The following is a 22,624-nucleotide window of genomic DNA, read 5'->3' as shown; positions in this document are numbered from 1 at the left end:
ATTTCTGCTTTTCCAATCCTTGGACCTGTTGCGCAAGTAGATAGTTGCGAGTTTAGTAGTAGCGAGTGGTCCGTTGTTTTCGGGGAGAATGGTTAGTTAGTTGGTTGGTAGAGTTGTAATTGACTCGGAAAATAATGCCTTTTAAAATGCTAAATAGCAAGTGTATCATTACACTTAGCATATAAATGAGAATGATTCGAGGCTGAGTGAGGGATGGACAAGACAAGGACTCATTATCATTTTATTGTGATTTTGATTGAATCCTGTCGAGTCGGGGTATTGTGTGTATTGATTGGTAGTGCTGGTGCAAGGTTTGAGTATTATACCGATCTGTCAAGTAGAAGAGTTTTGTGATTTTTCGAAGGCTGAACATCAGAAGTGGAAATACCGTTCAGTTCAGTCGTTCCTTGGAGTTGTACATATCGTACATACACGATATGTTACAGGAAGAGACAGCAGGTGCATCTGCATATGAAGATGTGTAGCGCAGTTAAACTGCTCTGTACAGAGGATGAGATAAAATATTTTCAATGTTACATGGAAAAGGTATCGCAGTATCGTGTGCACTGAAAATTATTTATTTGTCCCATGAATTTGTAATAACATTCGAAGAATATCTCCATATTTTAGCCAATTCCATTTCCCAGATACGTTTTATGCTCACAATTTCCAGTGAACCGACTGTATCTAAATCCCAGTGGACAATTGAGTGGGAGAACTCCTGCTCCTTGACCTTTTCCTGTTCCAGGCTCCCCCTTTCCTAAATTACCCGCAGGACGAGCACGACCAAAATCTTCATCTTCAACAACGCATATTGGGGTCCAATCTGAATCTTGGATTTGATACGTCCCCTCACTTGCTCCCCGGTTAGACAGCCATGGTTGGCGACACACACCTTCGAGACGTTCACATTTCCCAGATGTTTTGTCGTAAAATTTTAAATCATAAGTTAGAACTTCACAAATGGCCCGTTCGCAAAAGGGTCCTTTTTTGGGGTCATTTGTAAAAGCGAGCCAATATCCAGACGGACAATTACTCTGCGTTTAACGAAAATTATTTCAGTTTCAGCGCATGCATTTAAAATTTGACGAATTAATATTTACCTGTTCCAACAAAGGTTGACAGGATCCCCATCGCTTGACATAAGCCAAACTTCTGACCTCGCCTGCCTCAGTGATACCTCTGCAGTAGCTCCTGGGAGCATGATACTTGTTTTCCAAGTAAGCGTCACAGTTGCAATCGCAAAATCCAAAAGGTGAGCCATGCTGAGGAAACATAACCATGTTTTCGGGACACGGTCCTTTTAAACCAGCCAAATAGCATTTCCCAGTTTCTTCAAAGTAGACGAAAGGGATTCCAAAGAGTGGGCTAAAATCATAGTGCATGAAATCCATAAAATAACACCTTCAATTCTGACTTCAATTATGTAACCTAGTTGAAACACTTAATTCCACCAATAATCACTTACTCTGGGCAACTTGAGCCACTTTGAATTCCGACGTTGTCTTTCCCACCCTCAATAAAAACACTGTCGTCAGAATTGGGTCTCCTGGATCTTGAACTTGGTTGATAATTGTTGTGGGCAACTTTATAGTTAGAAATTTGTGCGACAATCACACTGGGTGTCGCAAGCCCCACGAGTAATGAAAAAACAAATGGTGTCATTTTTAAAATTATTTGTAAAACTAATACCAACTCACGAACTGTGGAGAGAAATCTAGCATTTTAAACTGATTGTATTACGAAGTTATTACACATACCCGATCCGATGCCCATGTAGAGTTGTGGACTGAGGCAAGTAAAGATGGTAGGCGAGCGTGAGAACTTTACAAGTTGTGTTGGAGAAGCGTAATAAAAATTGGTAAGTTTTGCAGGATGGATGGCATAATTAGCAATAAAATCTGTCTCGCTCACTCCTACAACTTGTTCACTTTACTTGCGCCTTTACAATATCTAACATCGGGCAAGGTCAACTTCTTGGAGTGGCATTTTCTTATTCCACCTTCGGATTCATGGTACTGATGACGTATGTATGTATGTACTGATACCTATGTATTTAAATGAATTACGGCCTATAATTAACACTAATGCACAGCAACGTATCGTCACTTATATATAATTCATCCACATTAGACCAATTCTGTGCACTCGAAATATTTAAGTTTAAGGGATATATACTGCTAATTAATTGCTAGTTGGTGATTTTAAATATTACTGGTTTCATACACTTACATGTGCATGTGGATAGATATCAATTTTCTACCCGCGTGCCATTAAAAATTGAAAGTATGAAATGTATGTAGATTAACATTTGTTCTAATTTTGGAGTGAAGGGAAGGATGGTTAACCTCTTGCCAACTGGTATACATAATATGCCTTTATTTCTCTGGAAGTTTTTGGAACGATGCATAGTCGTTATGCAATCGTAGAAGCATGGACATAAAGAAGAATGCTCTGGATGACACTCAAATGCAACTTCGTCCTAATGGAATAAGGCAAAGGCTCTTTAAATAACATTTTAGCAGTGGCTCCTCGCCAACCAACTAAATCATGAAGCACCTTGGAAAGAAATATTTAAATATTAATAATCCAGACAGAAACGTTTATTAAACTTTTTGCGCAAAACATAAGTAATGTAATGTAATTTGACGCAACTTTGAAGCCGTTTGGCTCTAACCGAATGATCCTGGTCATAAACCAAATGGCTGTATTTCGAATCATGAATCTTTTAGAAATTTGGGATAGTGCCATAATGGTTAAATGGAATCTTCCAGGTGAATTATTTCCCAGACTGTGCAGCCCCAGGACACATACATACGTCGTTGCTGCTCTTGCAAAAAATTTGACTATTAATGAGAACCACCAGACTTTGCTAATTAGACTTTTCATGACCCATTTCTACCCTGTGTGTTCATTATAATTTTTACTTTCGTAGAAGAAAACTATGCGTATTACACTTCTTTGAAAAATTGTGCATGAAATAATGTATCTATATTCCACCAGCTAAAAAATATTACTTTCTTTGGTCAGCATATGTCTCAAAATCAAAACCGGTCCGGCATTCTTAATTGTGCTGTGAATTTGTGGTTACTAAACGCGTGCTTTGGATGTAAGTATGCATACTATTATGTAGCTCCCAGGTCAGCTACCAGGAAAAAAATATGTACCACCAGAAAAAAATTTGCACTTTTCATAGATTTTTGCATTGTACTTTACATACTCTCAAGTTCAAAACCATGAACAGCACACACCCACATATTTAATTTCGCACTGTCTCCTCAACCAAGTAAATGTTACTCCACCAGAAGACGACACCATCTAATTTATTTAGCAACATGTACATACATAAGAATACAAGAAAACATTTTTATAAAATACTGTATTGATTTTCATGCTGTTCATTAAAAATTCAATTATCTTTTACGATTTGAAAGCATTTTAATTGCTCATAAACAAAAATCAAAACAGATAAAGCATTGAGTTCAAAAAAGCCAATGGAATTTTCCTTTCATTAACTCATTAACCTGTGTTTTAAGAAAGTAATTTATTTTTGGAGTGGTCAGACAGAGCCCAACAACTTATTAGTATTTGTGCATCGTCGTATATGCAACGCGGCGCACAGTAGCTGTAAAGTTCTTTATCTGGCAGCCAAAATCTCATTTCTCGATCCTCCGTCTAGAGCGAACAACAGTAGCCGATTTAATTTCTAAAATGTCAAAACAGTTTTAAATATTGACTCTGATGAAATCAAAATATCAAATCTATAGCTGCATAGACTTCGTACTCCAGCAGCGACATGCTTATGCACACATGTGTTATATAACGTAACGTAATAATGACTGACGATCTCTTCCTTCCGACGATATCCTTCGTGGCAGTTACGAATAAATGCGTCTAGTTAGCAATTCTTATTTCAAAAGTTTTTGTCAGTTCAAACCAAATCAATGCCGGTCGATTCCTGCAATTGATCTCATTAATATTAAAGCAAGATCAATGCCGCGTTTACCAACCATGCAACCTGCTTTACCACCGAGGACTTGTCAGTGCAATCTCCTTCTTCCTCTTAATGTAATCCCATTAATAATGAAAATCTACATGCATATATTCACATGCATGGCAGCCCAATAAGCCTTCTGGATGTTGATTGAAGGGTAAAGTAAGTGATGTAGCGTTGCTTCTGGATTTCTAAAGGAACAGTTTTTTTGTGCATACATGTTTCATTCTGGATGCGATGCGATATTATGTAATATAAAATAAACAATCCCTGCTGGGCAGCGTCTTCTGTTAATTGGATTCCTTAATATGGAAATCAGAGAGAGAAGGGCTTAGCAAAAACTGTTTCTGAATATCCATTTCCTTCATTGTACACCCTTCCAATATTTCGAGGCATGTCCATCCTGAACATTTTACCCGATGCATCTTGAGGATGCAATGTCAGGGACCATTTCTTTTGTTGCTCAACACCTCACTCATCCTCAGTGGCTGAGATTTGAAGGAACTGCCTGCAATCAGAGTCATAAGAAGCTTCCTATCCGACCGTCAATCAAGTTGATCATTTTCCAATAGTATTATTTAGACACTTCGACATTATCTCATGAAATGCATATAAATATATGGATTTACGTATATTAGAGTCTAAACAGAGACAAACCTTTGTATGTTGAATAGTGGCTACTGATAAATATATTTCAAAAATAGAATTGTACAGTAAACTTAAAGTTTATGAACTAATAAAAATAAATTTGAATCCTAACCAGAATTTTTTTTAAATCTGATTAAATTCTCTGCACAGATCTAACCTAACCAACAATTTCGTGCTGCTTCTGAGTATTTTTTTTTTTACTTATTTTCTAGACTTTTAAGAACTTCGTAGAGTCGAAACATCAAGAGGTCAAGCGAGGTCTAGAGTGTCATCGAATAAAATGTGCATATGTACATCCCGGTCATGCATGCATATGTTAGTTGCACAGCATGACATGGTGGAAAAAAGGTAGTAGAGTTTGCTGTCAAAAGTAATTATTTGTTAGTACAATATGACACTGTGAAATTAACTTGAGCAATTTGCTCCCAAGTTTAAAAAGATGGTTCCTGTCTGCAGTATTTTATTTATTTAAGATGCGTGATGACGAAGGGAAAAAATATTTTTAAAATTGCTAATGCAACTGCCACATTTGGACTCACGAACTAACAGAACGAGATTAATTGCAAATGGATATTGAAGGCAAAGTGGTGGTATCCATAAAAATTAGACATAAATAAGTACTTACATTTGCTCAAAGCTCAGCTCCTAAGACTAAGCATATATTTTATATATGTGTGCAAATAACTATGTACGTTTTACGGCAAAAAAACTGGCAAAATACCGTAGATATACATACATACGTACGACGTGTCCAACTGGTTGATCCGTAATTTGGTTTTGCATTTGGAAATGGAAAAGCCTGTTTGAAAATCTTCAATCTGTGATAAATTAATGAGCGTTATTAAATAACAAAGATGATGTGAGGTTCGATTACTCATTATAGAATATTGCAAAATCTCTGTGCCAACCAAAATCGTAGTTTACTCAGAAAGAAGTGGACGCTTGTATAATGAAGAATTCTGGGATAAAATAATAAAAATAAAATATAGAAACAGTTTATGTGCGGAATACAGGAATCCACATGTCCGCCTTTCGTTTGAGACTGGTTTGTTCAGAAACGAGAATAATGTGTCTACACTACTTGTGGACTACACGCAGTCCGTTTTAAGGAATGAACAAGGAAGCAAAATGGGCTGATTGTTGAAACCCTGCAACTACCGTGCAACTAATGAAAATTACAAAACGTTACGTATGTTTGCCTGTAAAGGTTGAGGATTAGCAAAACTGTACAAAACAAGATAATGGATAGACATGCTGGTATCTGATTGTGAATTTTGATACCTGCAAAACTCAACCAACTTTACGCGATCACAAATCTTTCAAAATCGCAACTTCAGACAGACTTACTCATCTTGAAATCTGTCATGAACGAGGAGATTATAATCTAAAATTGGTTAAACAGCAACATCCAGGTAGGGTAGGTGGCTGATTGTTGTACCAGGATCAATTCATCATGACAAAAACTGGTAGCTGTGCAGTTTGATTAGACTTTTTCAGTTTTATTTGTTTGCAAAATATGCATAGAAATTTGAATGCACAAAAATTCGGACCATACCCAAGTTACATATGTAAGTACATATGACGTACCAGAGTTGGCATGCCCAATTAGTAATGCGAGGACGGAATGATACATAGCAGATAAGACAGACAACAAAGTTTTTATAGCCGGAAACTGAAAGATGCATATCTTTGTATGTATTATTAGAAAATCGTCCAATCAATACCAATCAGCGGAACTACATTCTCTCGAAAATTCATCATCTATGAAGACCATATTTTTAAATCGTCGCTGATGTGTTCTGTGAGCAGTGTTTTTATAAATTAAATGCAACTCACAAAAAACTACAATTTTGAGCCAAAAATGAAAGCCTGGCACTTAAAATGAAACCGTAGCAAAAAGATAAGTGTGAGACTGCGGAATTCAGTTTGAAATAGGTTTCTTCGCTATCCTCGGGCAAATTGCTTTTAATTCGCTGCGCATAAAATTGGATCTGATTTCAAGTTGACGATGGATAATGTACATGCATCGGAAATTACACTGTTTGATTTCATGCTCACACTCGCAGAGTGCTTATAAATAGACACATGCTCACATTCTCAACGTTTTATATATTTTTTTTTAACTTTTTTTAAAAATCACATTAAAATGTCAAAGAATGGCCGACTGGTCATACAACTAATATGAGTCACTTTTTATGATCTCATAGATAAAAGTATTAGTAACTGTTGTTAAACCAATTTTGTTGGCTTAAAATCGCAACTCAATGTTCACCTTCACCAGGCTTTAATACGATGGAAATGTGGACATAATCCCGAGTAATCCCTTAAAAAATATGTGGCTCCGAATAATTTGACTGAATAACAAAGCAGACATATGAATTTTCAACTCTGCATCTCATCTTTTCTGTGATGGCGTAGAGTCAAGTGAGAGAATGGGACACACAAAAGATGACGGACGACTTAAAATTTATTTCAAAATGTTCACATTTTAAATTCTCTGATTTATACCAGAATTCAAATCACTTATCAAGATCGTAGTCTTGAGACGAGTTGCGTCCTTCTCTTCGTGTGCTGAGCCGTGAGCCCCTAATTTGTTCAACAATGCATTTTGACAGTTTTTAATACCGCGATGGCCTCCTCTAAACATCCATCACAGTCCAACGACAATCGTCTCTAAGTTTTTTTCTACAAAGTCGTTTATGTTTATATAGTTTCATGCATACGTAATTTTTAGTTCAACATATGAATTTTCATCTTTTAGCCATACAATAATCACTCGTTAACGAAAGTTCATATGAACACCTGCTTATTCTGTGCCTTTCCCTCAGAGTACGTTACCGTCTTTCGGTGTAGGTTTGTCTGAAAAAGGACTTTTACTTGTGCAGATGATGAGAAAGGGTGGTTTATACTGTTCGGTGTGTCCTATTGTGCTTACATGGCTGCTGACTCCGCCAGAATATTGTGAGAGTCGGGGCGTAAGAGAGTGACGAGAAATAGTGTGACCACGACCAGTAGTGCCGAGAGTAGAATTTGATATGAAAAAGTTACCAGAAAGATGGGCATAATAATGGCCGAGCAAGCAAGTGGAGAGACAATGCTTGTCATGTCCTGTCACCAGTTTTATTGAGCTTCTCTTCTCTTGTACTTAACTAACTTGCCTTTCTTGACTTAACTTTAAAAGTAAAGCAAATATTTAACACTCGTTTTTTGCATAAAAATGACCATCTTTGTGCCATACGCTTGGTAAATGTGTTTGTGTGGTTGGACAAATGACCTTTTTTGCAGGTTTCCACTTACCCGAGAGAGAGAGGGTTGGTGGACTTTTCTTTATGTTAGTGGCAAGCATTATCGCAGTTACGGTCGTTCGTTGTTACTGGCTGCTTAAACACTCTACTCCGCAGCTCTCGAGAGCAAATTACTTTGTCGCCTGATGAGCAAAGGCTCGTTTGTCCAAGAATCGAAAACTTTTTTGTGTTTGTTTAAACTTTTTACTAAAGTTTAAGTTGACTTGGGAGTAAATAAAGTGGAATTGGTATTTGCATATTCAACAGGGAGTCGTGATGTTTGGTTTGTATTAGGAGAAATACTATGCTAAAGGAAGGCTCAATATGCATGCGGAATATTGTGGAAGGACCAGCTAAGTATATCCTTGTGTCATCCTTTTGCTCTTAGCAATCAATTTAGAATGGTTCGGGTTTGCTCAAATTAGAGTGAACTTTGATTATATAGTAAATCTAATGGGTGATCAATACAACGAATGGGACGCATATAAATAAATTTATTTACTTTACATACATATTAATTGAATACGACCCGTTATTTTATTTGCACTGCAATTTGCGGGAGAAAGGCAACAACAGGACTTGGACACCAACGTATATAATTTTTGCTTCTGTAATCACCTTTCCTTCAAGTTTAAGATATTGTACATTTTGATGGTGCTCATGAAGAGAAAGATGTTGCAAGTTTCTTGCAGTATTTAATAGGCAGTCAACAAAGGTTTTCAGCATCGCTAAAAAATAATCTTGCATTAAGGAAGCTAATTTTCGCAGTATCCTCTTATTCTGCATGGTGTATAAAATTGAACTCGAGTTATGATAATAAATAACAGCCATTGCGTGGCAAATATAATTCTACTTCATTATTGACAATAATAAGGTTTCTCCACCCACCTTCTACAAAGACGAGTAAAGTGCATTCACTTCACTTTATTGCTCGCATCATTTGCTCAAGAAATATGCATAAATCTCGTTTGCTTCACCTTAAAATATGGTTAAATTCGCAAAGTGTCAATTGTCATCGCTCAGCAAAATCAAAGTCAACGTCAAGCCAATGACCGTACCATGGCTTTTATGTCGTTTGGCAAATAATTGTACGAGCTGAGGCAGAAGAAAAAGAAGCTGGTCTGTCAAACTCATTTGGACAGTTGTTTGACTGAACAAACTAGTCTCAACAATTTATAGCAACTCTGCAAACTCAGTCACAGTATCCTTCGTGTTTTTAACTACTTTAACATTTGCAACTCATGAAAAGTAAATCCATTGGCAAATTGTCTTGTTTTTGACTGTTATGGACATAAATCCTTGCAAATTTAAAACAAACTTCAAAGTTATTATTGAATTCAGCTACAAAAATATGACAGTGGTTGAGAAATGCCAATATTTGATGACATAAACTCAACGTCTTTGCGTTATCGCCACTGATCACGCTTGCTATTTACCACAAATCTTAAAGCTAAAGTTAATTGTCAGTTGCGTGATGGCAAGTATTGTGTTTCCAATTGAGTCAATTCTTTTATGTCAGACAAAACGGTAAATCTACAGAGATTTAATCAATGTCACCAATCAATCCATCACGGAAAACTATATGCATAGCTTACGGATTTGTTTCCTATAACATATTCATTTACATATGTGCATCATCAAGCACATACCTCCATAATTTCACGAGGAAAGATTTTTTGTTCACCATATTTAAACAGTGACTCGGTTCCTTGAGGCGACGGTCTTACAAATGCATCGAATCGTTGACTATTTCTTATTATGCAAATTAATGGAGTGGCTACCGGTGGGTTTATGTTACTTACAATTCGTAGTATCTAATTTCAGTATGCGACATTGTGACTTTGTCACCGTGGCGCGTTCAATGGTAATGAGAGAGAGATATTGGTTGCATGACAAATTACTGGAAGTTAAAGCGGTGAATATCTTGTATGCTATATAGTAGTAGAACTTTCTTGGATTGAACATAAATGTCTCAAACAACATCACATTAACAATCAACAGATTCTGAAGGATACACTGAAAAAAGTCCAATGTGTATGTACGATATGTAGATCACACAAAAAGTTGATTGGAATTCGAGAGAACGAGATAAGTAGTGTTACTGCAATAAATTTCCGAGAGTCGGAACAATTTATGTGCCGTTTTCGCACCCTGGTGAAAACAGGATTTGTTCATATCCACTGTGGAACTTGATTTGATTATTGTGCACTCACACTTGCAATACTTGGCTTAAAAATTAATGAACCTTCATAATACGGAATTTCATCTATGTAGCCCACTTTACACCATCTAGAGTAATTTGATGATGGCACTTGTACTCTGATTATGAGGTACGAAGTTCTGTTTTGGCATGCAAAACAATTTGCAAGTTCAAACTGTAAATATGTAGGTATATTTATAAAACATAATAAATACTAAATATGAAGCGATGTATTTGCTACATGCAATGAGTTGCTAGCTGCAGTTTGTGAATATTTTTAGTCATAAATATCAAAAGATAAATCAATTTCATCCTATACATATAAAAATATATGTGCACATATGACATATGTATAGGTATTGGTAGACTGTAAATAATCAATATTGATGGAAATCAAGTTAATTAAATTGTTCTAATAAATTATTCTTCCGGAGAACGTATCAGATGCAAAAAACGGTTTTAATTCATGGACACTGGTCACCCCACTAATATGCATTCTGCTACTGTACAAATTACACAAGTCCGAAATCCACTAAATAAATCAAGCTATACCTTCGTTTGATTACCAGCGTTAGAGATTAAAATCTCATTCATGTGTAAGCAATTGTTTTCAATCCACAATTTTTATCGAAAGCCACTCGCATTCCCCTTGAGCAAACTATCCTAAATAATTTTCACTATACACACTGTATGCATGTACATCTAGCAGAATCCCAGCGCATCTTCCCTGTCAGTACTTGTTTCGCTAATGAAATGGTAATAAAGCCATTCATCTTTATCCACATTTTTCAATAAATTATCTTTTTTCTTACCATGTCAGGTTTCTGCAACTGCGTTTACTGCAAGTGTCTGTGGGCGAATGAGCTGCTTCAAATTCTTTCTTTTGTAAATTTGATAAATTTTTATATCCGTTCTTTACATAACTGTTGATGGCAGAAGGATATGCAGTTTTTTTAATGTGCACCAAATCATTTTCAAACCAGTAGAACCACTTGGCTGAATGAAAACGGCCAATAATTGCAACTACGTAGAGTATCGAACGTGTCGATAAAGTTTGTCACCCACCCAAACGTGACAACATGTATAGCAAAACTCCGCAATGATGATGAGAAAACGGCGACGGTTAGATTCGACATTTTTAAGATAAGTAAATTAACTACCCCGATAGCTAATTTTTATAGGAATGTTAAATATATTATCTTAGTTAGTGAAATTTAATTATAATCAGCAAGTTCAGTGGCAAAGGTTGAGGGCTGAGCAGGGTTACATTTAATTTATCTGTATTTACAGGATTGCTACACCGACGAAGATCGGGCTGGTTTGAGGAGGATGCGAGAGGTCAACAGTCGCTTGATTAGCCTGTCAGCAGTATTTGGACAGGAGGAGAGGAGGGTCTCCATTACTTGCTGCTACTCCTATTTGTTTTCTATTTGGCAGAATTAATTGCTTTTTATTGTGCTTCTGATGAATTAAAGTTGCAACAAATGTCCATCCGTAGCGTAATAAATGGCTCCTGTGGTGTTGGTCACAGGGAAGGAAACAAAAGAGTGGTTTGAAAGACGACTTACAAAATCCAACAATAAAAGTCAACCTTTCCTAGTGGGCTTTTGATAAATTGAGTTTTACAAAATTAACCACTTGGTGTTTTGCGTTACATAAGAAGGCTTGTTATGTATTACTCACTACTTTTCAGGATTATTTGTATTACCAATAATTCCAAGGATTAAGCAAACTTTATTATTGTGAAGGCGTAAAATCTTGTCAATAATAATTTGCAACAATAAGACATCCTACATATTTGCATACATGTACATATGGCCCATAAGTAATTTGACAATGTCAAACGATTTGACGAACTAAGAAAGTTGGACGATAATTCTATCTTAGCAATTGTTTTTTAAATTTTAATTTCTTTTAATTCATGCTAAAGAAAAACCTCTTAAAACATATGAATAAGCGTAAAACCAAACGTGTTTAATTTGTTCAAATAATTTAGCTGATGCAGATATTGCAAATATATGCATAAAAGCATAATAATAATATTGCTCTAACAATAATAATAATACTGCACTTGCGGATCTATTTACATACATAGCTAAATATGTATGAACCTATTTACTTATTTCGAAATATGAAACTGGCTCTTATCACATTGGAAATGTTACCCAGATTTCGATAACTTGAGCTCTAGCCTAATACGAAACTGCTTTGTCAATCCAAACTCAAAATACATTATCATACGTACATACGTACATTTTCTTCGTACGTATATAATTTAATATTTCGTACGTGACTATTTCATTTACAGAAAGTAACAGGTGTGCACTTAGTCATCATATTTTGGACAACTTTAACTATAAATGCACGCAAAATCATAATAATTAAATGCATAACTACATATATACATATTTGTTGAAGTGAAAGGAAGGTAAGTATCAAATGACGGCTAACGGACATTTATTAAACTTTGAGGATGCAGCAAAATTTAGCAGACCAGAACTTACATAGGTACAACAGCCGAATTGCGAGTTTGGTCATTCTGTAAAGCAGTAAAAGTGAAATTTACTCCAAACAACGAAAATATGTATTTAACATTCTACAACGTAAAGGCATTCTAATTGAACATAATTTTGCAAAGTTGAATTTAAGTCGACCTTCAAATTTTGGTTTGCTAATTTCTTATGCGTGAATGTAATGAACTAATATAAGTTGGAGAACTTTTAGAACACCGTTGAAATGACGGCTTAAAATAAATTTCCAATATTCTCGCTCAATCTATCCTAATCTTATTAGGTAACAAATTTTAAATTGCGAAAAGAGTTAATCAATTCATACATACTTCACTGGTCAGGTTCAACCCACAATTGATGGCAATCATTACTTGATGTGGTATTTGGAAGCTAACCATAAACCGCTTCAAAAAATTAAATAATTGGCTGAATGAAATTGGTATGCAAAACATGAATAATGAACAAAAATGTCGAATCACGTCTTAATTTTTAATCTTCCATCTCAATCATTTTACATAATTATTTTTACAAATTTATGTTAAAATTTGTATTCTAGTTTGAGTTGAAATGCAGAAATTTTACGTTCGTAGTTAAAATAAAATATTTTTTTAAGCTTAAGCTTTACACATAATATTTATTAAAGTGATGAAATTCACAATGACCTGATGTTACCCGATGATCAATTTATGATGAAACGTTGTACAGCAAGCCTGAGTAGTAATTATCTATGTACGTAAATATGCGTTGATTGGAGTCCTTCTCTGTAGAATAAAATGGTTTAACCCATATGTAAAATGCAACGGATTTAATTGTTTGATGTCATTAATGTGGGTTGGACAGAAGCATTTATGTGTCCAGCAGATACCTGCCCTGGGCTCAAAATTAAACTTGGAGTGGTTTTAGTGTGATTATGGGGGAGTGCACGTTATTAGGAGTCCAGTAAACAAACATGGGTGCACAGGCTCCATGTACTAAAGGTAGGAAAATGATGGTGTTGTTGCGAGCACATTCAAGTGATTGATATACACACAATATATGATTATCCTGCTAATGGAACGACTTTGGATTATTGACAAGGTCTAATCAATCAATGTTTTAATCTGATCAACAATGTCCATATATGCATGAATCCGAAGGTAGAGCAGTAGCATCGGTGTAATAGCTCGAGGTGAAAAGGCATTACAAGCACTGATCCTCAGCTTACTTTTCTCCATGCGGGTCAACCAACCCATCGATCTGTGGTACATCAGATCGTAATCTACGTAAAATTTTGAATGAGAAATATTGATACGAAATAAAGGAATTGGCGACTCTTTACGGCGACAAAAAAAAATAAATTACCGTTCCGTCACTACAAATGCAAGCAAATCATCATCGTGGCTGTATCCACGATTCTACACAGTTCTGATCTGATCACAGATTGTGCGAACATTACTACTTTGCATGCATATAATAATTACAAGAGACAATATCGAGCAAATCCCTTGAGGAGCTTATTTTTAGTTCTTGAGCCGTGACTTATTCACAAATTGGATTACATCTGCATAAAATGTAAATCATCCGTTATAAAAGTTGCGGAAAGGATGTTCCGATCGTTGTTTGGTTAAATAGCATCGTTGACAAATGTCCCGTTTCCAATCATGTCAATCTTATCAATTGGTAAAATCACAGATTCGAGGTTGTCAAAATTGGCATAAATTTATGGCCTTTATTATTGAATCAAACCCTTTCTGCTTAATAGATGATCTTTTTTATTTTATTTTTTATTATGGAGTACAATGGCTTTCTCAATTCAATTTACTTGGAAGCAAAATTTAGCACAGCCAAGCGTATTGTAGTAAAAAATCTCGTTTTCCTCCAGTAGTAATTTCTATTCACAACAAGCGTGGAAACCACTTGCCCCTTGCATTGCATCAATTCATGTCCCTGCTCATCGTTGACGCTTATCCAATACAGATAACCCATTCATTCGTCATACATTTCTACTCATCGATAAAAGTGTTCTGCATAAAAGCAAAATAAAACAAGCATTTTACGGCGTCTGTGACGGATGAGTGGATTCCCTTATTATGTATTATTCGTTTCCCCTAACATAATTGGACGCGGTCCATCCAGCGGAGGATAAATAAAGATGCCGATAAGATGCTTTTGTTCATCAGTTGACCACGGGTACATGAGTGGCGAGGGTGGCTGTTGGTGGGGGAATAATTTCCAGAACCAACCTTTCGCTGACTTGTGACTTATGCTGTCAAAGATAGGGTTGTTCTTTTTAATGTGAATCAGTTCCGTGGCTTCAATTGCACTGTTCAAACAGAACTTTCTAAAGAATCGATAATATGGAAATAGCTTTGTGATTCTGTTTAACATTAGTGGGCATATTTTATTTGTACAAATTTATTTACAAACTATTTTCGACATATGCATGCAAAATACAAAAATAGGTAATAAGGGTAGACTTGTCGAGTGTGTATGTACATAGAGTCACTCAAGCAGCAAAAACGCAACTGATCATCGGGAACGAGAGGATGACATTCACGTAAAAACATTGGTATTAAAGGAAATGGGAACGGAGGGTATGTATCGTAGAAGATTCATTCCTTTGATTTGAAGGATGCAGGACAATGTCACAACAAAATGTCACAATTTTATCTACAATAGAACGTACGACTCAGCTATTGTCATCTCACAGATTGTACAAAGAAAGACAAGACCAAGGGGGATATTCCTCTTCTAAAATTACTGTCCACCACTAGTCAGAAAATGAAAACAATGGACTGCACAATTTGTATTCTAAATGAAACTCCGAGGATCTCTGTTTTTGGTAAAAAAAAATTATCTTCAACTTGTACTCCCATTTACGACAATTAATTTTTCAACTCGTATTTCTAAAAAAGTCGGGAATACGCTTGGTCGCTATAAAAAAAATTGCACAATGATACAGCACAATTTGAGTAAGTGGACAACAGGAAACTTTCAAAACAGCCACGTTTTATTGACCTTGTATATGTTGTAGTGCACGTTGTCCGATTCATCGTTCGATTGATTGTCATTATATCAGCACCACCGCTTTCATTTGAGTTTTCCTTTGTTTCAGCATCAGACCCATCCCTCGATACGTCTTCTGAACGCGATATCATGTTCCTTGAGTCGTTTTGTGCGTCGTCTTTCCCTTTGTGGTGCAATTGAAGCGTGACAATTCTAAGCAAGGATGTGACGGGGTGTGGTGGTCACTCTCGTGATTTTAGGGCTATTAAACAGCTCCATTCAAACATAATCATCACATCGTCAGCAACTGAAGCAGCAGCATCGTTAACACTTGAGCAGTTTTAGGGGACCAATGTCCTTTCATAAATCATGGTGTCAACCAGCCTAAATTACATACGTGGTCGTAGTAATTTTTCTGTGGAGTCTAATCGCGCTCCTCTGTCATCATCCTTCTGGAACCACATGAAATTCAGAAATGTGGATAAAACGTTCAAGTGTATCATTTTCAGAACTTGTCTCGTGCGTATGTCGATGGATTCCAATAATGTAAGTTGCACTAAAGGAGGATCAAATTAGAAATGAAACTTGAACATAAAAGAAGTATATCCAACTTGAACCTTTCTGAAACATTTCTAACGGAAATCCGTCAGTTCTTAGGATTAGAAGAGGTGGACAAAAACTGTCAGCCAATAAAATCTATAGATTGATAAGCACGCTGTCTTTTTCAAGTGTTCGTGATTTATCCTCACTTCCGCTCGACCTCTGTATATTTGCATAGTCGTTTTGTTTCGCATGTTTGAGCATTGTGATATACATACATAACCGTAGCCTAATACTAATGGATGTGAAAAGGGGTTATCCCTATCGTTCAGTCATTTTCATCCTAAATACCCGACAAGAAGGGTCGCTCAACCAGCACTTTAGAGCAGCATTGAAGAATTTGTACAAATAATACTGATCTCAATAAACTGACATCAACAATAACGTCTGATTCAGATTTATTTTTCAAGTCATTTAGTAACTGCGCTATAATGAAAATAATGGTTTCTGTTATTTATATTAAGAAATTTATGAGGAGGAACTGAGTTATAAATATAATTCTTATCATTGATGATTGCACAGCTCAAAAACATTTATTTCATGTCTGAAATTAGATCAGATCAAAGATTTTTGGACGATTACAAGAACTTACAAATCAGAAGTTATACATAGAGCCATTGACTTTTTTGTTTCCTCGATCCATTCAGAATTTCACTGCATTTCGTGCTTTGCCGACAACAAGAATTACTGTCATTTGAATGGACTTTTTTTCAAACTGACAAATTGAATAGAGTGCGTAGATGTCAACTGCGATTGCGAATTGTGACAACCCCAACCAAGTCGGGGTTGGCCCACGCCTATTACATTTTCTTCTAGGATTGAACTTGAGTTTATCTATTGAAATCTAGTGCCAGATTTACTTCTATTCATAGTTTAGTTGGGTGGTAAATGACATTTTTCTTCAAAGTCTTCCTAATTGTTTTTCGCCTTAGCTGTGCTTTGTGCATCTCTTTGCATGAGTTCACTCATGGTGAGTGACAGGGCAATTTTCCAAGCTTTTTCTAAGATAGAATGAACGTCAAATTGGAAATCTTTGGAGTGAAAAACTTTCATTTTGTCAATAAATATTTGTTTACATGATTCACTAGCACGTGGTCATTATGTTTGCATTCTTAAATTTCAATTTTCGCTCATTTTCTAATGAAATATTGGTATGGAATATAAACGTAATGCAATCCAAATAAGTTTATAGGAAACAATTATTATTTCTTGTCCGATATTCGCATCAATGCACTGAAAGAGACTTCAAAGTCACCCGATTTTATTAAGAATTCCAGCGTTAACACGGTCATCAATATGAACAACATAATCTAAAATGCTTTCCCCATGGACAAAGTGTACGTTGCCTACCCAGCGGAAAATTCAATCTGGATTACATACTATGTAATAATGTTTCGGCTCCGTAATTTATTGCCGTTATGAGTCAGCTAAATGTTTATTTTTTTAGGTTTAATGGCAAACTTGGTGTGTGGAAGAAGCACGACACATTTCCCGTTTAATCTAACATTACGAAACAACGATTTAAAGCTTTGTTGTATATGTTTCATGTACATATGATGTTTATTATGAGGGTCCATATGTATGTACATACATACATACGCCCCTCTCAAAAAACGGAACGGAACGGGAATGAGTGCAGTAAATGACACAAACTCATTTTTTACCATTTACATTTAATCAAGTTCAGCCAGCAGCGTTGATTGTCGGCTTAAACAACATGACTTGTGCAACTAAGTGGTAATAGTCTTATGATTTATGATCAATTTTTTGACACATGTGAATGTGATGTGAACATGATTGCTCTGATTCCATTCAAGCCACATAATGGGTAAGTAAGCATTTTGCGGTTTTCTCATGTGAGTCCTCATTCGTTGACATCACTCATTTTGTAACATTTCGTACAAGCATCAAAGAAAAGTCAAATTTGCCCAATTAAAGTAGTTTCTCCGTCATACATTCATAATGCATAGATGAACGAAAGAAAGAAAGAAAATAATTCAAATTTCTAAACTCCTTGCGTATCTCACTCGGAATGAAATGAATTTTTGTTTAGTAAATCAGTTTGAAATGTGCAAGTTTCATAAATAAAATAAGACGACCGGTGACGACCATCCGGACACCGATTTTAAATGATTGTCTTGAATAGAGCCACTGATTGGAATAAATAGTTCGCATACCGCACTAACTGCGCTGGAGCATGCTATCACTTCCCCTCAATGTGCATGCATATTTATACGTACCTCATATATAAATGTGCATGAAAGATGTGTATATTGCATATATGCATGCACTCTCTCCAATTAAGTTTTACCCTGTAATAATTGTCCAGAATTGGGAAATTTATGATCTCGTAAAGCATCATAATGTGTACATTGGCTCAACTCAAACTGTCTCGAACATCTTTTAAATGAGAATCCAGCTGTGTGCCCCTCACCTTGAATTTAACCCAGAGAAAGTGAAGGAGTTGCATTTAAGTGGACTATTAGAATGCGTTTTATTGTACCACTCATTACGGACAACGAAAACTAATGTGACCTGTTTCCCTTGCATATAAATAAACGAGTTCAAATCATTACGCGTTTTCTTGTAATGTATTTGTATACCAATAAAATATAACATGAATACAAATTTATGATTGAAAAATTTACATGCAGATACAATAATTGCAATACAATAATTTAGATTAAATTAAACTAATTTCGAGTAAATTATGAACTATAAATGTCTAAAATTCTAGGCACACATTCATGATTAAAGAAAAGACGAGGAGAACAATCAAACCCCCGAACTTCGATATAAATAAAGTATCACAATAATGTGTCAAAATCCATCTCACTCAACTCTCCCAATACTGGAGCATCAGTACCAGCTGCCGTTGAGATTCCGATGACAACTTAATGACACTCACTTCCCCAGCCTCATTTTAGTCGGGAAAAATTTTGTTTGGTTTTCGATATCATCAGAAAAAGAGAGCGAGATTGAACAGAGAGGGAGAGATAGAAAATCTCACTTTTCTCATTGCTTGGAGACTGCGGACCACCCTTCACCAGGATTGGATTGAGATGCTTCAATTTTTTCTTCTCGTTCAGTTTGTCGACGTTTGCGTTTTATTTTATTTTGGATTATCAATCAGGGTTCGTGGACTCATAAAGACGAGGTGACGAAATAAGGGCATGCATGTGCAGTGGACAGGTCCGGATTATCTTTTGTGTAGTAAATACATGCTACAAAAGTATACGGGCACCCAGCTCAATGAGTGTATTTGTGTTTGTAATAAGCCCTCGCAGGGTTTATGTACAATCGGTGGATGATCAGGCAGCTAAACAACCAACCCTATTTCATTTTGAGATTTTTTTTATTCTGGAACAGCGTGTGGTCTTTCGTGTACCAGTCAGCCTGACACCTTCTTATCCCTTTTTATTACGTAGGACATCTCATCATCAGTGGTTACTTCATTTGACTGAGCTTAGTTAGCGTATCCGACGTATTTGGAAAGGATTTTAGCTCTTGATGTTTTAAATTTTTAAGGAAAAATGCAAGTTCTTGCATTTAGTTTTTGGATTTAAATGCAGATGTTTTTCTTAAACAACACACGAATCACTCATACATATCTTCAATCAACGTGGAAAAGTTATTGCCAACTCTTACATAAGTGTGACTATTCCATAATGCAACGAAATATGTATGTGTGTATTAACCACTTCGCCCCTATAACGACTATGTGGCGTATTTGACCTTTACGCCGAGTACGACCATGTGGCGTAAGTTCCCTTGGCACCGGAATACGACGATGTGTCGTATTGACCCTTGACAACGGATACGACTATGTGGCGTATTTTCCGTTCACACCGGCCTACGACTATGTGTCGTATCCGGAAAAAATTAGGTCATTGCCTCTCCAAGCAAAGCAAAGCAAGAGTTATGAGTCAACAACCCGCCCTTTAGGCGGGAAGATAAATTTTCTGTTAGGAAATAACATTAGAAAGGGATGCAAAATAAATTTATAGCCAAGTGGCTATATCTAGCCAACACGCCGAGTTGTGAAAACTTTTTTTTGCAAGGAAATTTCGACACCGATTTATTTCAACAACGGTTTACGATAAGATTAGAGAAATTGTTTTGCTCGCATGTAGCACAAACGGGCGTTTTGGGCGAGAAAACTAAAAGTTTGATGAATTGCATCATTGCATGGATTTAATTATATACCACAAATAATCTTGCCGGTAGGGTAAACTACGTCAAAATTAATCATTACGTATTGGGTGCCGCTGAAATATCTTTTGGGCGGGGAAATTTAAAATTGAGAGATTGCCAGGAATTAGTAGAATTTAATTTTCCCGCTTAAAATTGATTTCTATTCACCAGATGCGCCATAGTCTATTTTCGAGCAATTTCCTCTCACGGGATAATTATTCATTGCCATTGCTGTCTATTTAAAGTCATTGTAAGGATTATTGGTTTTCCCGCCCAAAATCGGCTCCTAAGGCGCTTTAGGCGCTATAATCAATATTTGCGAGTTTACGTACTATTATGCAAGTATTACTCCATGCTTGTCTAACTTTTCATGCAATTACAATCATTTTTAAAATTCGGCGTGTTGGCTATTTTCGGCTATAAACATTGGTGGTTCGCCACAACTCAAAAATGCAAATTATAACTCAAAATCCCTTCTTGAAAGGTTATTCACATCAATTTTCATAAAAAAGTGTCCAGAATAATTCCGGTGGGAACACCATTTTTTAATTCATGGCCCAGGAATTAACGTCATGCAGTAGATAAAAATTTCGGGCTCAAGGGAGGTAAAAATTCGCGGTTACTAGGGGTGAAAGGTATGAAAAAACTCGTCTCCTAGGGTTGAAGTGGTTAACGTAAATATATGTTTAAGTATACTTATACTTATGGTCTCGTATTTAGAACAATTCAGATATAATAATATTGATATTTTGCAGTTTATCCACTGTTGTAAGCGACTTCTGGAATTTAATATGCTTATATAAATTCCACGCCAGATATTTGAAATGCAGTAAAAATTTAATTTTTTAACCAAATTTTAAAACTTTCTAGGTTTCCATTGAACTCTTAACTCTCTTCAAATGTATTCTTTAGACGACTTTGGATCTGACTTTAAATCCCTTTAGCTTTTGCGTAATGCTAAATTTTTGCTGGGTGAAATAACTCTGGTTTGAAAGAGGGTGAGAAAATGAAAGAGAGGGTTGCTTCCTTCTTGACAGATTTTGTTTGGACTTTGGAAATCCTTTGGCTGGGAACGTAATCCTTTACACTTTGCCATGTGTCTCACAAGAAGATTTCCATTCCCCAGCATATGCACAGATCAGAGTGTACATGCAGCTACAATTCTCCAATTTCAAAGATGCACTTACAACAAAGCAACTTAAGTTGAACGTAATTTAGCGTGATATTGCACTGTATTATGAAATGGCGCTGAGGGCGATGGAAGTGCACACGAGGACTAAACAAACAAATCAAAATCCACATTATTCTGCTGGTGATGAATACATATGTATCTATGTACATGCATGCAAACGCACACGTGCTCCCAGCATCCAGCGTCATGCAGTTTGTGAAATACTTACTAATGCACAATGGCCAAGGAATGCAAAATCGGATTAATTTTGTACCTTGGCACATTTCAAATCGTGGCACAATGAACTTTTTTGGTGGATTTATTTCAGGGTTAGGTAAGCTGCACTTCTTTGTATTCATTTTTCGAAAGTGGGAATTTTACAGAGCTGAAAAATGTTAATAACTCAATTCGAGATTTAATAGTAGTTTACTTGTGCATACATACACTAAAACCCATCACCCATCCGCTCCCCCAACACAATACATTCAATCTCAACCCGGTTGACTTCCACCCTACGGCCTTGCTTTTGTACCGAAATGCAATAAAGATTTCACATTCCTACATTTTTATGATTATGTCCCGGCATAAAAGGCATTAGATCACGACGTCATCTTCCACCCACCCATCCACACGCTCAAACCGTACCGAATTTTACTAAAACCCGGTAACACTGCCTACCCTGGCGGAAACAAGTTCACCAAAAAAGCCACACCAAAAGGACATGGTGGATGCCGTGGAGGGCGGATTGAGCATAATAATCATGTAATGCAATGTCGAAAGTAAGGATGGAAGAAGATCTCGTTTGTGGATGGTGGGATGGATTCCCTCAGTGCCAATGTTAATAATGGTAATGAGAGAGGGGTTGAGATGGGTAGATTCTTCGGTGGGGTTGGATCAAATTGGAATTCGGATTCAGGCACTGACTGAGTAAAGTCCGACGAATCCCGGAAAATGCCATTTTATTGAAACCTTTGTTGTTTAAATAGATTTTATGGATGACTAAGTAAATGTTAAGAGACGGAAGAAGGGGGTATGATT

General features: G+C 36.3%; 1 protein-coding gene across 1 annotated transcript; it reads right to left on the bottom strand.

The window, feature by feature from the left end:
• Positions 1-557: 557 nt before the first annotated feature.
• LOC110844378 lies at positions 558-4,435 on the bottom strand. Its single transcript, XM_035848388.1, has 3 exons — positions 1,469-4,435; positions 1,104-1,368; positions 558-1,037 (listed from the first exon to the last, which is right to left on the bottom strand). The coding sequence occupies exons 1-3, from the start codon at positions 1,663-1,665 to the stop codon at positions 627-629; spliced, it is 873 nt and encodes a 290-aa protein (XP_035704281.1). The 5' UTR covers positions 1,666-4,435; the 3' UTR covers positions 558-626.
• Positions 4,436-22,624: the final 18,189 nt, after the last annotated feature.

This window comes from Folsomia candida, unplaced genomic scaffold, assembly GCF_002217175.1.
Source record: "Folsomia candida strain VU population unplaced genomic scaffold, ASM221717v1 Fcan01_Sc002, whole genome shotgun sequence".
In the NCBI taxonomy this organism is placed as follows: domain Eukaryota; kingdom Metazoa; phylum Arthropoda; class Collembola; order Entomobryomorpha; family Isotomidae; genus Folsomia; species Folsomia candida.
This window is presented reverse-complemented; position numbering and strand designations above follow the sequence as displayed.